At 43.0% G+C, this 15,595-nt stretch overlaps 1 protein-coding gene across 1 annotated transcript; it reads right to left on the bottom strand.

The window, feature by feature from the left end:
* Nucleotides 1-693: 693 nt before the first annotated feature.
* ltv1 (LTV1 ribosome biogenesis factor) lies at nucleotides 694-15,538 on the bottom strand. The gene is made up of 11 exons (XM_084568649.1): nucleotides 15,380-15,538; nucleotides 14,246-14,377; nucleotides 12,834-13,052; nucleotides 12,544-12,631; nucleotides 11,174-11,306; nucleotides 10,120-10,339; nucleotides 5,848-5,975; nucleotides 5,571-5,710; nucleotides 4,417-4,469; nucleotides 3,937-4,137; nucleotides 694-2,192 (listed from the first exon to the last, which is right to left on the bottom strand). Exons 1-11 carry the CDS (start codon nucleotides 15,380-15,382, stop codon nucleotides 2,082-2,084), a joined length of 1,428 nt encoding a protein of 475 aa, XP_084424775.1. The 5' UTR covers nucleotides 15,383-15,538; the 3' UTR covers nucleotides 694-2,081.
* Nucleotides 15,539-15,595: the final 57 nt, after the last annotated feature.

The following is a 15,595-nucleotide window of genomic DNA, read 5'->3' as shown; positions in this document are numbered from 1 at the left end:
AAGCAGAAATAGTTTATTTCTGCTTAAACATGAGAAACCATAACCAGGACGTTAGCTTAGCACAAAATTATTTGGAAACAGTTGAAACTCCTGCCAGTTTTTCATTTCTTCTGTAACCTCTTGCCCGCTAGAGGATTAGGGCGGGGGGGCTGAGCCTATCCCAGCTGTCATTGGTCTAGAGGGGGGGGTCCACCCTGGACAGGTCTCCAGTCTATCCCAGCTGTCATTGGTCTAGAGGGGGGGTCCACCCTGGACAGGTCTCCAGTCTATCACAGGGCTAACACAGAGAGACACTCACACCTACGGCCAATTTAGAATCACCAATGAACCTAACCAGCATGTCTTTGGATGGTGGGAGGAAGCTGGAGAACCTGGAGAGAACCCACGCAGACACAGGGAGAACATGCAGACTACACACACAAAGGAACCAGTCGGCCTGGATTAGAACCCAGAACCTTCTGGCTGGGAGGTATCAGTGCTAACCACCACAACACTGGGCAGAAAGAAATTTCTTCAATATTGATGGAAAGATGAAGATTTTAAGGGACATGCACTAATTCTGCTTCAAGCCAAGACTTAGATGCAGACTGATGGCATCCGTGTCAGTCGGTTTAACGTGAGAAACCATCAGCAGGACGTTAGCTTAGCACAAACTTAGCTGGGAACAGTTTTAAGTGTTTAAATGTTTAATAAACAATACAGATTTATTTCAGCTCCGATTAATGTGGTTGAAGACTTAACTTGAGATTAAGTTATAGAAGATTCAATATATATATTTGTTTATTTCCAATACTTTAGAGCAGGGGTGTCAAACATACGGCCCGGGGGCCAAAAACAGCCCACCAGAGGGTCCAATCTGGTCAGGATGAATTTTGCAAAAATGACACTAAAAACACTGAACATTGAGGCCTACAACTAAACAGAACAGGTTTTCATGTTCTGCAACAGTACAGTCACTTAATTTTTTATAACATAGCCGTTCTTGTTTTGCACTAAAACAAGGATTTGGTGTTGTTATTTATAGGTTATTATGCTGTTAAGTTACTGGTCCGGCCCCGTCGGTCTGAATGTGGCCCCTCAACTAAAATGAGTTTGACCCCCCCCGCCTCAGAGGAATAAACTTTTGTTTCTTCTGCACCAAACCTCTTTTAACTGTTTAAAAAAAAAGAAAAGAAACTTCTTCAACATTAATGGAAAAGATGAACATGTTTTCTGCTTCGAGCTGAGAGTTAAACATGAGAACTCATTGGCAGGATGTCAACTTAGCACAAAGACATTTGGAAATAGTTGGATTTCTTGCCAGGTTTTTACCCAATCTCTGTAGATTTGTCTTGATTATGTTGACAGGTTCCCATTGATAAAATCAAAACACCTTCCCAGTCCTGATGAGTCAGACTGGAGTTACCGAGTGTTCATTCACTATTATGCAATAGCAGTTTTCTCTACATTTAGTCATTAATACCTGAACCTGAAAGAACTTACTTGTGTCGGGGACAAAAAGTTACACATGTAATAATGTCAACTTATCAGAGGGATGGTGCAATTAGTTTACTCCTGAATATAGAATAACCAAAATAAGAAATGCATGTTTGAATAGAAGTCAGTGAATCTCAAAGCTCACTAATTAACACGTTACGTCTCATTGATTTAAAAAACACATATTTATATATATTTAAATGTGTTAATTAAGCAGCAGGAGACGTGGTTTTTCTTCAGTCTAAGCTGATAGACATTAGTAGGACACATTTTTTGATCCAACTCTCAGCAAGAACACAAATGTTTACCAAAAAATTCTCTGGATGTGGTTTATGAATGAGCAGCTGTGCCAGAAAATAAATAGACACTGGAGGTCAACTTGAGATAAACAGGTTTTCAGTACACAGTGATACCCAGCTGGTATTATTGTTAGAGCATATAGTCCTTAGCTCGTCTCATTCACGATCTTTTTTCTTTATTTTAAGTGGCGTTAAGTCCTCTTAACTCCACTTAGGGCTCGTTTCTCATCCTGTCCAGCTCCACTGAAGTGAAGAGCAGCCACGTCCACCGTTGAAGGGTAAAGAGTCCAAGCCGGCGGTCGGCTTCTAAAGCTTCAGGCCTTGAACATTTGTCCTCAGGTTCAACATTTGCTTCTCCTGTCGGACTTTCTCTTCCTTGAACGCCATCTTGTTGGCTTTCTTCTCGACTCTCCTCTCCTGAGAAAACAGAGCATTTATTCACAGGTTAATAACAAAGAAAGACGGACGGTGGAACAGCTCTTCAAAAGTGAAGCCGAAGAAAGCAGAGCTCCCCCTGGTGGCTGACTGCAGCATAGGTAATAAGCTCCACCCCCTTCATGTCAGTGGGCGGGACTTGGGACAAACAAAAACACTAAAATACACGTCAAATAAAAAATATTTCAAAGATGGTTTCTGTCATTTCTGGTATTTAATATAATGATGAATGTACAAGTATGATTTTTTTTGGATAAGTTTCATTCTAGTTATTTGACGCTATAGAAACAGGATGTGACATAATGGCGACTACCAGTTGCCATGCCAACCGCTCCGTAAGGAAGTGTCGTAGGACCATGAGTTGTAAAAAAAACAAATTAATAAATAAGTCCAGTGTATAATCACAACATTTCCTTGTAACAGGTGGAGGTAGAGCAGAGCGTAGTATTAATTAAACTAAAACGTGAGAGTCTGGAGGAAGTGTGGGCGGGGCATCAATATCACAGCTCCACGTGGTTCCGCCCTCAGAGCGTACTGATCAGACTCTGGCTCTGAACTCACAAGATGGCGCCGCCCGTATCCCCGGGAAAATAGAGCCAGTTTGACCAATGAGAGGAAGTGGAGATGTGGTGTCCATATTTATATACAGTCTATGCTGTAAACCCTCCACACATTCTATTAACGGATTAACTGTGAAACTGCCGACGCCCTTTGTAAATGTTTGAGTTTCAGTAATCTTAAAGACAAATTCCAAGAAAGGTCCCAAACCAACGTCTTAATCCTACAGTGACTTCTACTTCTAACAGCTGATTTAATTTTAACAGGAGGTACTTTATTATGGATTAATTCATATCTGATGATCAGCGCGATGGTAGATTAAGACTGAGTTAAAGTTTTGGGGAAACAAATAGAGAAAGTGGAATCTGATATATCTGGCTTTAGATTTACATTATTTCTACTAACAGTCTAATTAATGGAATTATATCAATTAAAAAACATAATGACAGTCCTCACTGGATTCAAATGGGCAATAAGATTTAAATTTCTGTAGATTTGTCTGATTATGTTGACAGGCTGCTGTCGACACAGTCCTGATGAGTCAGATTGGAGTGTTTACACCAATCAGCCATAACATTATGATGTTTTCCAAAAGGGCGCGTAATCTGAACTGCTGTTCGGCACATATGTGCAGACAACAGTCGGGACCCGTTCCCCTACCCGAAGGCGCAGGGAAGCAACCCTTTCGTTCACCCGGGAGAACCCCAACGTACAGGCAGAGAGTCCAGGGGCAAGCAAACAACCCACCCCAGCCTTACGCCTCTCACTCGGGACAACTCCAGCAAAGAACAGGGTCCAACTCCTCTCAAGGACTTGGGTTCCAGGCCTGGCTCCAAGGTTGGGCCCCGGTTCTTTGTCTGGCCCTTCGCCTAAGACCAGTCTGCCTTGGGAGACCCTACCAGGGGCAAATTGCCCCGGACAGCATAGCTCCCAGGGTCATTAGGACACTCAAACTCCTCCACCACGATAAGGTGACGGTTCAAGGAGCAGTGTCACAAGATGGTTTAAATGTTATTCACTTCTCCTGTCAGTGGTTATAATGTTGTGGCTGACCAGTGTAATTTCTATCTATTAATAACCAAAAATGCTTTTCCTATTGTTTCTATATTTAGTCATTAACATCTCAATTTAAGGCGGTGGAGAACTCCTTGATAAGTTTCTATCTCACCTTTCTCTCCTCCTTGACGGCCTGCTTCCTCGCCCTCCTCTCCTCTTTGCCCTCCTCTTTGTTTCGGGGCAGGGTGGAGACGCGGGGCAGGTCCGAGTCGTTGATCCTCGTCATGCGCTCCGCCTGCTTAGCCGTCAGCCCTCTGGCGGGGAGGACGTCCAGGGGGATGCCCGTCTTAGTGGAAACGCGGATCGGCTTCGACTGTGGACAAGGTAAGAAAAAAAAAGTGGATGGATCAGCCGACTAGCTCGTAAGAAAGACGTTGCCATGGTAACTAATACTACCAATGCATGCTAGGTACCATTCATCAACTCAGTTTTGATATATTTAACTGAACATTTTAAATACACCTGCACAAAAAATAACTTGGATAAATAAAATAAATGTTTTTTCTTTCTAAAAGTCATCTGCTGTTCATTTTTAGTTAATGTGTATGAACAGTATAATAAAAGTCAAAGTGCACATTAAGATGTTTAATACCTTTGTCGGTTCTTCAATGACTTTGGGTCTGTTGTAAATGTTAGAATATGTACCTGGAGGAAAAAAAAAGACACTTAACAAGCATGTAAAGAAAACACCTTTTACATCAGTGTGTTTTTTATATATATATATATATATATATATATATCAACATGGACACCGTGTCGTCATTGGTTCTAGAGATTTGTGGTTATTTCTACAATATTTTCCCTCTAGTTTCATTTTTTGCCATGCGTCTTTGCTCTTCTCCATCGTCTTCGTCGTTCAGTCATGACGACGCTCTCAGAGCTGGAGTTTTGTTGTGGATCTTTCTCACATGTAACAAGAGGATGGAGGAAATGGCGTGTATTCAAAATAAATAAATCAGAGGAGAAAAACTGATATCACATCTCTCTTTCAAATAAAAAAATAAATAAAATGTACATAGAACCCAGCTTTGGTACAAGCAGGTGGCAGTAGTCTGTATTTATCAATCAAACGAGGAAACAAGATGAGCAACTATTAGCTGGGAGGCTAATGCAACTGGGCAGAACTTTCTTTCTTGTGTGGTGATTGGTCAGACACAGACATATCTGAAAATAAGAAGAAACTGCATGTCCCACAATGCTTAGCATGTGTGGCGTGTGCTGCAGTGGGAGGCCTGTGAAGACTGTTCTTCATGCTTACCTCGAGAACAAGAACAAATTTCCCACTTCTCGTGGTGTATGTTAAGCTGTTACATACTCCACGAGGAGCGAGAAATTTATTCTTGCTCCTAAGGCTGTGAGAACAAGAACAAAGTTCATTCTGGTCAATATCATTTATCGTCTGTGCTGAACTCCGGGGAGTCTGCTTTTCTGCATTAACCACACCCACTTATAATTTCTGACCAATCACAGAGTAGTTGTCAGACACCACACGAGAAAAAAAGTTGTCGAGAACAAGCTGCGAGAACAAACTTCTCTCTTCTCACAGAGTATGAAGAGCTGGTGTCTCCTGAATAACGCTGTTACTTCATGCTGTGTTTAAATATCTCTTCTTGAACACGACAGTAACCTTTGATTTCTGTTGGCTGGGCTGCTGGATGGTGTCATAGGTTCAATAAAAATCTTTAAAGAGGATTTTTCTGACAAAAAAAAAAGTTTACGGCAAAGTGACAAGTAAATAAAACTCACTGATGATGGTTTCACAGTCCCACTTCTCGTCTGGAGCCCCAACAACAACAGTTTCCATCTCTTCCTCCACGTCCTCATCTTCCTCCTCCTCTTTCAGGACAGGAAGTTCTTTGGGACCCAGATCATCAGGCCTCAGGTACCTGATCCACAAACAACACCTGCATTACTCAGCCGCACCATTTAAAGCTCAAAGTAACCTCTCAAAGTAAACAATGACCCCCTATAAAACGTTTTACATTTAAATTCAAACGACTGAATCAGAGGCAGATTCACCCACTCTTTCTCCTTCTGTCTGAAGTAGTCTTTGATGACCTCCTCCAGGCGAGCGCTGTCCGGTTCGATGAAGCCCTCCAGCTCAGCATTGTCAAGAGCGCCGATCTCGTCATCATCGAACTGTTCATAGAACTGAAACGACAACACGGACACGGTAGTTATTTAGTAGTTACTTGTTTTGGGTCTGCCATAAACCAAAACCACGTCCCTGCAGAGTCAAAACGTCTTCCTCCTCTTAAAGGAACATAAATCAGAGAAGAGGAAGAACTTTTCTCTGGAAAATGCTGCGTCTAACAGAAGAGAAAAGTTTCATCAACATTAACTTTGACAGAAAGATTTATTGGACTGAATCCAGTCGACTCTAGGAGAAGACAAGGAAGACAAGGACACACTTTAGGACGCTACAGGAGACCAACTCTAGGAGAAGACAAGGAAGACAAGGACAGACTTTAGGAAGCTACAGGAGACCAACTCTAGGAGAAGACAAGGAAGACAAGGACAGACTTTAGGAAGCTACAGGAGACCAACTCTAGGAGAAGACAAGGAAGACAAGGACAGACTTGAGGAAGACACAGGAGACCAACTCTAGGAGAAGACAAGGAAGACAAGGACAGACTTTAGGACGCTACAGGAGACCAACTCTAGGAGAAGACAAGGAAGACAAGGACAGACTTTAGGAAGCTACAGGAGACCAACATTTAGACATTTAAGATCAGATCAGGGGGCACAAAAAAAACTTGATGGGGACATCTCTACATTTCATGGCCTGTTTCTTGTTGTATTTTCGGGGGGAGAAACTGTCCCTGCAGCGGTACATCCCCAACGTTGAAGGACACATTTAGTTCAGATAATCAGTTGTTCCAGCGTCTCCAGTGTTTGTCCCACGATGGGACGACAACTAACAGAGACAGACTGGATTCACTGTAGCAAAGCTCAAATTGAGTCAGATCACTGTCCCAGAGGACGACCGACACAGAGTGTAGCCTGCAGGCGTTTATTAAAAAATGATCAGATCTTCAGTAGTTATTTATTTTGGGTCTGCTATGAAACAAAACCATGTCCCTGTAGCGTGAAAAAGTCTTTGTCCTCTTCTGTTTTAGTGAAGGTTACCTAGGATCAAAGCTGCTAAAAATCAAAGTAGAGGAAGGGGAACTAAAATCTTCCAGAGAGGGTTAGGGAGTTTATGGCAGCGTTGGATGACCAGAACATTTCTGGAGTAGAGGTACCACACAAGGTACCAGCTACCCTCTCCACACTACATTAACTTTGACTGAAAGATTTATTGGACTGAATCCAGTCCACTCTAGGAGAAGACAAGGAAGACAAGGACAGACTTTAGGACGCTACAGGAGACCAACTCTAGGAGAAGACAAGGAAGACAAGGACAGACTTCAGGAAGCTACAGGAGACCAACTCTAGGAGAAGACAAGGAAGACAAGGACAGACTTTAGGAAGCTACAGGAGACCAACTCCAGGAGAAGACAAGGAAGACAAGGACAGACTTTAGGAAGACACAGGGGAGGAAGTCTAGGACATTTAGGATCAGATCAGGACTCAGATCAGCAAGTACTAAATATTGTAATATCACTATCAGATTGGGGGTCAAAACAATCTGATCGGGACGTCCCTACTAATTACTACTTCACAGAAAGTAGGGCTGGGTTTAAAAATGTGAATTTTACGATTCAAAACGATCTCGACTTGAAAGGTCCGATACTGAGTCACGAAATAAACGCCATCTCCTTCATCGTCTCGTAAGAAATCTCGCTGCAATCTTGCAAGACAAATCTTTAGAGGCCTTGCAACGAGATCAGTCCACGATGTGTGAGGGAGATCTAAAACAAGACAGAAGGTCCGACTCTGGAGATGACCGGATTTAAAAAGTATGACGACAGAAAAGAGCGGAGAATATTGTGGAAATACCACAAATCATCTCTAGAAACGACGACAACATTAGTTTTAGTTTTAAGTAAAATAGTTTCAGAACTGAAGAATCTCAAAAAGAAGTGATATCAATTCAAATCGGGACCTCAGTTCAGTGTCTTTTAATCTCTGATACGACAGAAGTATTTGTTTCGCATTTTGTGAAGTGACGTATTCTCAGAGCTGTAAACACTGATAGCGTGTCTAGTATTTATAGAGCTAATTTCTGAACACGACCCGATCGACCTGCCGCTACACAGACAACACCAGCTATCATTACATTCAGACGAGTAAATTCATGTTCAACGCTCACGTAAAGCTTTTTGTTTCCGCCCTCCACATGTCTGCTCTTGCACCACTCGTGTGAATCCGGACCTTTTAAATGCCACTAGTGTCATCTATCCATTTAACTGCTACCTGCTTTGATTATACGGTGCATCGCGAGTCTGTGCAGCTGGTTCCTCAACAGCAGCTTGCTTGTTGTTGTCGCGCCTGAACGGTTTTTCTCCCCGTCACAGTCCCTGACGGCCGTCCCTGGCTGTTGTCAGCTTGGCACAGAAACCATGACAGTTTGTGTTTACAGTGGAGTCAGGTGTTCACTTTACACAGAGATCTGACCTGATACAAACACACACACATTAATGATGAATTATCACGTGATCAGCCTGGCTCTAAATACAGTTTCAGCTTCAGTGCCTCTGGTTGTCTCTTCCATTAGTCCATGAGTTTACTTTGGCACATTAATCTCAAGAAGAGACGGCCAACACTGAGATGACAAGAGGCCACGGGAGCTGAAGTGGTGTGGTGGTTAGCACCGACGCCTCACAGCTACCAGAAGGTTCTAAGTTCTAATGGATTGGGGCGACTGGTTCCTTTCTGTGTGTAGTCTGCATGTTCTCCCTGTGTCTGCATGGGTTCTTTCTAGGTTCTCCAGCTTCCTCCCACCGTACAAAGACATGCTGGTTAGCTTCATTTGTGACCCTCCAGAGGTCAAGTGGAAATGAATGAATGAATGAATGGATGAATGGATGAATGAATGAATGGATGAATGGATGAATGGATGAATGAATGAATGGATGAAGGGACGACAGAAGAAAAACTGGGCAGGTACCAAGAGACGACAACCAATGACAGCAGCCGATACACAAGAAGCGCCACAAGAAGACTCCACAAGAAATGAGAAATTTGTTCTCGTTCTCGAGGTGAGCAAGAACAAATGATTTATACTTCACGGGAAACTCAAGTGCCAAACTCCAGGGAAGTCCTCATAGGCTCCTCCCACTCCAGCATACATCACACACGCTGAGCATTGTGGGAGATGCGGTTTCTTATTATTTTCAGATGTGGGCCAGACGTTTTGATCGACCGTGTCCGTCGGATCACGGCGTTCATTCAGCATCCACCCATACTTTTGTCTTCTAATGACCGTCCACTGTACTCTATTCAATAATTGTGTTCATCTGTAAGATTATGAGGGCGCTCCGTTCATTATCAGTCACTACTCCACCTCGTTTCTAATTCCTTTATTTGTTCGCGTGTCTGTGTGCAGCACTCAAGCCAACTGTGCTGTTTTTAAAGCGCTTCATAAATAAAGTTCAGTGGAAAACGACCAATGAGGCGACGCAGGGCGTGCACGCATCGACGTTCCGGTCGCTGGACCAGAGCAGCTGGACGTATCGGCCCCGGGACCCCCAGTCCCACCAACTGTCTCCTTACATGCTACGTATGCTGGCGTCAGCAGCCAAGTATCACCACAGATGGACATCAACCAATCAGACGCTTGTTTTTTTTTTTTTTTAAATCAGGACAACAAAAGGCCCAAGCAGCAGAACCAGCTCTGCAGGTCAAGGCTGGTTTTTGTTTCTTGCATTAGGCTCCAGACCTTTAATTAAGGAGTCCGTGTTCCTTTAACCGACTGGTAGTTATTTGTGTTGGTTTGGAAAAACTACATTTTCTGTTTTTTATTCCACAGGACAGCAGGGTTATATTTGTTCTACCATCTATCAACTATCCAGCTTCAGTAATCCTGATTAGCTGGAGAAAGAACACGTCATTATCACTGGTTTTACCTTATTGGGACAAAACTCTCTGAATAGAAATGAGTCAAAAGGCTTCGGTCAGGCAGCCTGATTGGTATTTCCCAACAGAGATTCCTGTGATGACCAGCTGGCTGCAGTAATGCTGGTCAGACGTAGAGCATGAGGCATTAAATGACACGACTTTATTAACTCTACAGGGAACAGTTATTTGCTTCCTCATTCACAGCAGCAGCAGAACCTTCCCGAGGTGAAGGACTGAGATGTGCCTCTACCTGAAGATGGAGCGCTGCGCTCCAGGAAATAAAACCAATCACCTTTTCGAAGCGGTCGTCCAGCAGACTGAGCTGCTCGTTCCTCCTCATCACGGACGAGGTCAGCGAGTATTCTGTGAAGCGACTCTTCGTCTCCTCGTCCATGAAGAGGAACTCGCGCCCGCGGGCGTCCCCGTCCATGTCCTCGTCGCCCGAAAAACCGCCCTCGGAGTCAAAGTCGCCTTCCTCGTCCGTATCCTCCCATTCATCATCATCGTCTCCTCTGACACACAGACGAGAAATTAGAGTCAGACGTGAAGATGCGTAAACTGGACAGATTGGAAGATGCAGTTATCTGATAAACCGACCTAAGTTTACATGGTGGTTCACACATTTCTCTTTAGGAGACTTTGATATAAATTTAGCTTTAAATGATTAAAATAACTCATGTGTGGCTTAAAGAGTTTACTCTATTAACTGTAATAAGAGTATTTATGTAGTCTGATGAACGATAAACTTTTAACGTAGGGCTGGGTTTAAAAAATAAAATCTCTTTCCTGCGTCCTCCCTGTTAGAGACATTTTTTGTTTTGTTTCGTGCAGTTCCCTACGGGCCACGCTCGGTGGTCACCTGTACTGTGGGAGGTGGGAAGGCACAAATAGGAGAGGTGCTAATTACGTCGTCGTCATTTGTTTGAGCCTTTGTTTAGTCGTACATGCAGGTTATAGGATGCTATATTGGCCACAAAGCCTTTGGATTATTTAAATTGAAGAGCCCCAGATGCATGGTCGGCTTCGGGACGTCCCGGAAAATGATCGGCAGCTCTAACAGGAAGCTGCCGATCATTTTCTAGGCTGCAATAATCCAGTCTGTCCTGACCACGTCCTTCACGGTCTGGTTGACAGGGACAGACTGCAGAGAACAATCAAGTCTGCAGAGAAGATCGTTGGTACTAGCTCCGCCCCATACAAGAGCAATATATATACACACACACACACAAGACGGTTACCAAGGCGACCAGAGCCTGGACCTAGCAACCAGTTGCCAGCTACAGAAAGATGGACGACGCTCTAATTATCTACGGGGCTCAAGAGTTCAGCAGAGACGCCGTTCTTACTCTGCGTCCACAGCTCCAGCAGCACAGTTGGCCTTCGTGATGAAGTCGTCCTCTAGGAGGTTGTCGGGGTCGTCGAAGTCGAAGTCTTCATCCAGAGCGGCCACAATGTCGGGGTCCATGTCCAGCCGGGGTCCTGAAGGATAATTTAACAGTGTGCTGAGCCGATGCTACGAGATCTCATTCTGTGTACGTTACATGTTCCTGAATGACAGTAAAGTCTGTCTGTGTCTTAATGTAGAGTAATGTTAACACATTCATTAGTTTAGTTTGAATCTGAAGCAACAACATGCTGCATATAACCATGACTTGGTTCTTCATATTATTAGGTCACTTATCTTTCTATTTTCTTAGGACTAGGGATGCACGATAACTTTATTAAAAAAACGATAACCAATAACTTTCCGCTTCCAAAGGCCGATAACCGATAACACACCTGAAGATGAGGAAGACCAATGAGCAAAAGCCGCGCTGGCGTCCTCATACGCCTTCAAAACCCCATCGAATCGATGGCTATGTTTCAGATGACTTTTCATGTTCGAGGTGTTAAAGCTGGTGCTGATTTTCTACCTCGTGGCACTTTCTTTAAACATTTATTACAAACAGCCAGAGAAGTGTCATCCTCGGAAACTTTGAAAAAGTCCCACACCACCACCACCGCCATGTTGTTTGTTTACAAACGTATGCACGTTGTGCTGCATTCAAGTGGTGACAGAAGTTCCCTGTTCCCGGTTTGAGAGTCGTTTTTCCAATCTTTTATGTTTCTGTGGTTTACGTGCAACATCCTGGGTAATGGCGAGTTGTTTTCTGACATGATGGAGTATTTTAATAATTTTTTTTTCACCCAGGATGTTGTTTTTCCCGATTATACAGATGCCACTTGAACGCAGCATTCACTTCAGGCCGTTCAGGTCTCATGTGGGAGTTGGAGCGATTGATTAAAACAACCACTCACACCACAGTACTGACAAAAATATATATTATATATTATCGGGGCCATTTGATATGATATCGGAGTTATTGGAATGACGTCATAATTTCTAGATATTGTGCACCCCTACTTAGGACATAAGATTATACATTATACTTTAGACCACCAGTCCTCATCAGTAGGACAATCACTCACAACGTCTCATCGACTGGACATGCACTAAGCTGCACTTTATTTACATTTCTTCTTCTTCTTCAAGGGTGTTTTATATTTTTGTAAGTGTTTTATTTAAATGTTGTGTTATTCATGTGTGTGACAATGAAGATTCTTGATATATTCACATTTAACTAGTTTACTGGTGGAGGAACACAAGACCAGGCCGTCTGCTGCAGATCATCCCGTCCACCAGCAGAGGCCGACAGAAAGTCGACGAGCCGCTCACCTGAGATAGGAGCGGCTTTGTTCAGGAGTCCCACCTCTTCTTCAAACTCTGAGGCGAACACAGAGGAAGGCAGGTTGATGGTGGCGGCCTGTTCAGAGCACAGATGTTAAAAAAGGTCACGGACCAACGGTATAAATAAACTAGAGCTGAAACAATGCTTTAATTAAGTAAACAGTTGATATTTCCTTCTTAAATAATAATAAAAAACAAAGTTTTGAGTATCTGTGTAACTATCTGAAGTTAATAATCCGTCTTCCCTAAAACATTTTTCACAGCAGATGAGAACTCACAGAAATGTCCTTCTTCATGTCGTTCCCCTCTTCCTCCTCCTCCTCCTCCTCGTCGTCTTCATCGCGGAGGTGGATCTGTTCTCTGTCGGGGATCGAGGGGCCGGCTGCCACCAGCTCAGCCGGGGCGGACGCCTCCTTCAGGTGCTGCAGGTAATTGTAGTTATCGTCGAAGAAAACTCCAAACTCCCTCTGTTCGGCGCGCCTCTTGTCTGCTTCCACCTGAGCGACACAAACGTGGAAGTCACGTCAGAGACAACTCAAGTGTAGAATAAAGGCTGACTGGCTGCAAAGTAAATCTGAGAGGTTTAATGAGGTGAATAAAACAGGAAAGATGAAGTAAACAAGAAGATTGATTCGGCTCTTGGGAGAGTTTAAGTCTCTTCTCAAAACCAGACAGCTGACTCTGTCATCTCCTTTAAACCTACTGTTACTGGAGAGCCTTTCCTGGTTTTAATCACTTTTATTATCTTTGTTTCATGTGCACGTGTCTTTGTCTTCACTAAGGGCTTTCTTGTGTTCGATAATCTTCTCCAATGTCTCCAGTTTTATTTCCATCCAGTGTTTCATTCATTTTCCACCAAGATCTTGTATTGATGATGGGAGAGTCTGACCACTGCACAAAGCCTTCTCCAGCACATCCCAAAGATTCTCAATGGGGTTCAGGTCTGGACTCTGTGGTGGCCAATCCATGTGTGAACATGATGTCTCATGCTCCCTGAACCACTCTTTCACAATCTGAGCCCCATGAATCCTGGCATTGTCATCTTGGAATATGATCCATTGATGGAATAACCTGGTCATTCAGTATATTCAGGTAGTCAGCTGACCTCATAATGTTGCTGAACCTAGACCTGAGCAACTGCAGCAACCCCAGATCATAGCACTGCCCCCACAGGCTTGTACAGTAGACACTAGGCATGATGGGTGCATCACTTCATCTGCCTCTCTTCTTACCCTGATGCTTCTCCACTATCCTTCCAGTTTTTAATAATGCGTTGGACAGTTCTTAACCCAGTTTTAGTAGTTTCTTCAATCTCCTTAGATGTTTTCTCTGCTTGATGCATGCCAATGATTTGACCCTTCTCAAACAGACTAACATCTTCTCCACGACCACAGGATGTGTCTTTAGACATGGTTGTTGAAGAAATGAGAAGCTACTCATTGCATCAGTTGGGCTTAAATAACTTGTTGTCAGCTGAAAGATAATCACCCATGCAGTAATTATCCAATAGGAGGCTCGTATCTGATTTGATTAATTAAATCCAGGGGGAGACTTTTTTTTGGCCAGGCAGTGTATGACAGAGGGTTAAACGTTTCTATTGCTCTCTGTGCTTTGAGCCACTCACTATCTATCAACAATTATCAACAGAGAGTAACACCAGTTATTAGAGTGAATCAGAGTAAACGTGAACCTTTGAGGCAGGCAGGAGGACGTGCTGCGGGGCGTTCTCATCTGCGGCCAGCGGGTCCCTCTGACTTCTGTGGACGAGGTGAAAGGTCACAGCCTTCTTCTTTTCAATGAACGATTTCTTCTTTCGATGAGGCTGGAAAAGACAAAGAAAAGCATTAGGTCCGCCGATAATCGCCACAGCACAGCCGCTTCCCACTGAACGGCTGAACTTCTTTAAAGAGCAGATCAGATCAACGAATACCTCATCATCAAGACTTAGAGAAACCTGACACCGATCCCGTCAAACTGTTGCCCCAATCAATGGCTTCATCCATTTCCAAGTAAAAATATTGCGAAAAATACCAAATAGTTTCAGATTTAAGTTTTTTTTTTTTTTTAAATATCTTAAGTTTTTCTTTGTTGTGCTACTGTAAACTGAATATTTGCAGCATCTTTTGCCAAAATAACATACAGCATCATTTTTAAGGTTTTATTTAGGAGTTTATATCCATAACAATTATCTTAAATGATGGAAACCTGTATTAAAGAAACACAACTTCAAAATTATATGAGCAACATTATTAAGTAAACCCAGTCCAAGTCTTTAGAGATTCCCAAATGTATACTTTTTACAGCCAACCCAGACAGATCAACAATAGTCACATAACAAGATGAGTTTTAATGAATTTACCAACTGTACAAATTCACTTAGAGGGAGTTTAAATGTAGTGTAATGACACTATAAATAATATACTGAATCTGTTGATGGTAGGGGCCATTTTTAGACTCTACCAACTATTTGAGCTAAGGTGATGGGATGTGTATAATGTGAAATGAAATGACTGCAGCATCGTGTCATGAAGTGTTCCTGTCAAAGTGTCAGCATGTGAGCTGACTCTCAGAAGACGAGTTCTTCTTTATCTCGACATAAATATCAAATGTGCTTTAACAGTTAAAAGGAGTAAGAAGTTAGCTAACTATAAAATCACAAAGGACGGCACCGAACTTTCAATTAAAGTAACATTAATGTCTATATAATTATCATAAAACGCCTTCTTTTTAAATATAGTTCTGTACTTTGATAATTTCTAAACTCGAGGTTAGCCGCTGCTAGCTAACGATGCTAGCTCAGTCCAACACGCTAATGTCGTCTTACCATCTTGTTACGGAATCTCTGACGGGTTTCTTCGACAGGTCCGGATCAAATCTCCACAAAACTTTAATTACGAGAAGCTGTTAATCCGAAAAACCGTTTAAATCCCCAAACTGTCTCTGTTGTTTATCCACGCTGGGTTCTCCTTCACCATGCTGCCGCTGCCACCATCACTGGAAAGAACCATCACGAAGAGCAGCGGGTGGGTGACAATCAGAT

Source organism: Chelon labrosus (genome assembly GCF_963514085.1).
Source record: "Chelon labrosus genome assembly, chromosome: 2".
NCBI classification, from domain to species: Eukaryota; Metazoa; Chordata; class Actinopteri; order Mugiliformes; family Mugilidae; genus Chelon; species Chelon labrosus.
The sequence above is the reverse complement of the archived record's forward strand: the minus strand, read 5'-3'. Positions and strand labels throughout refer to the sequence as shown.

What these genes read in the sequence shown, in the direction of transcription:
- ltv1 (XM_084568649.1), bottom strand. An exon ending in CAAAGCCGCTCCTATCTCAG is followed by an intron (nt 11,307 to 12,543) that starts GTGAGCGGCTCG and finishes ATTATCCTTCAG; the next exon opens with GACCCCGGCTGGACATGGAC. An exon ending in GCTGGAGCTGTGGACGCAGA is followed by an intron (nt 10,340 to 11,173) that starts GTAAGAACGGCG and finishes TCTGTGTGTCAG; the next exon opens with AGGAGACGATGATGATGAAT.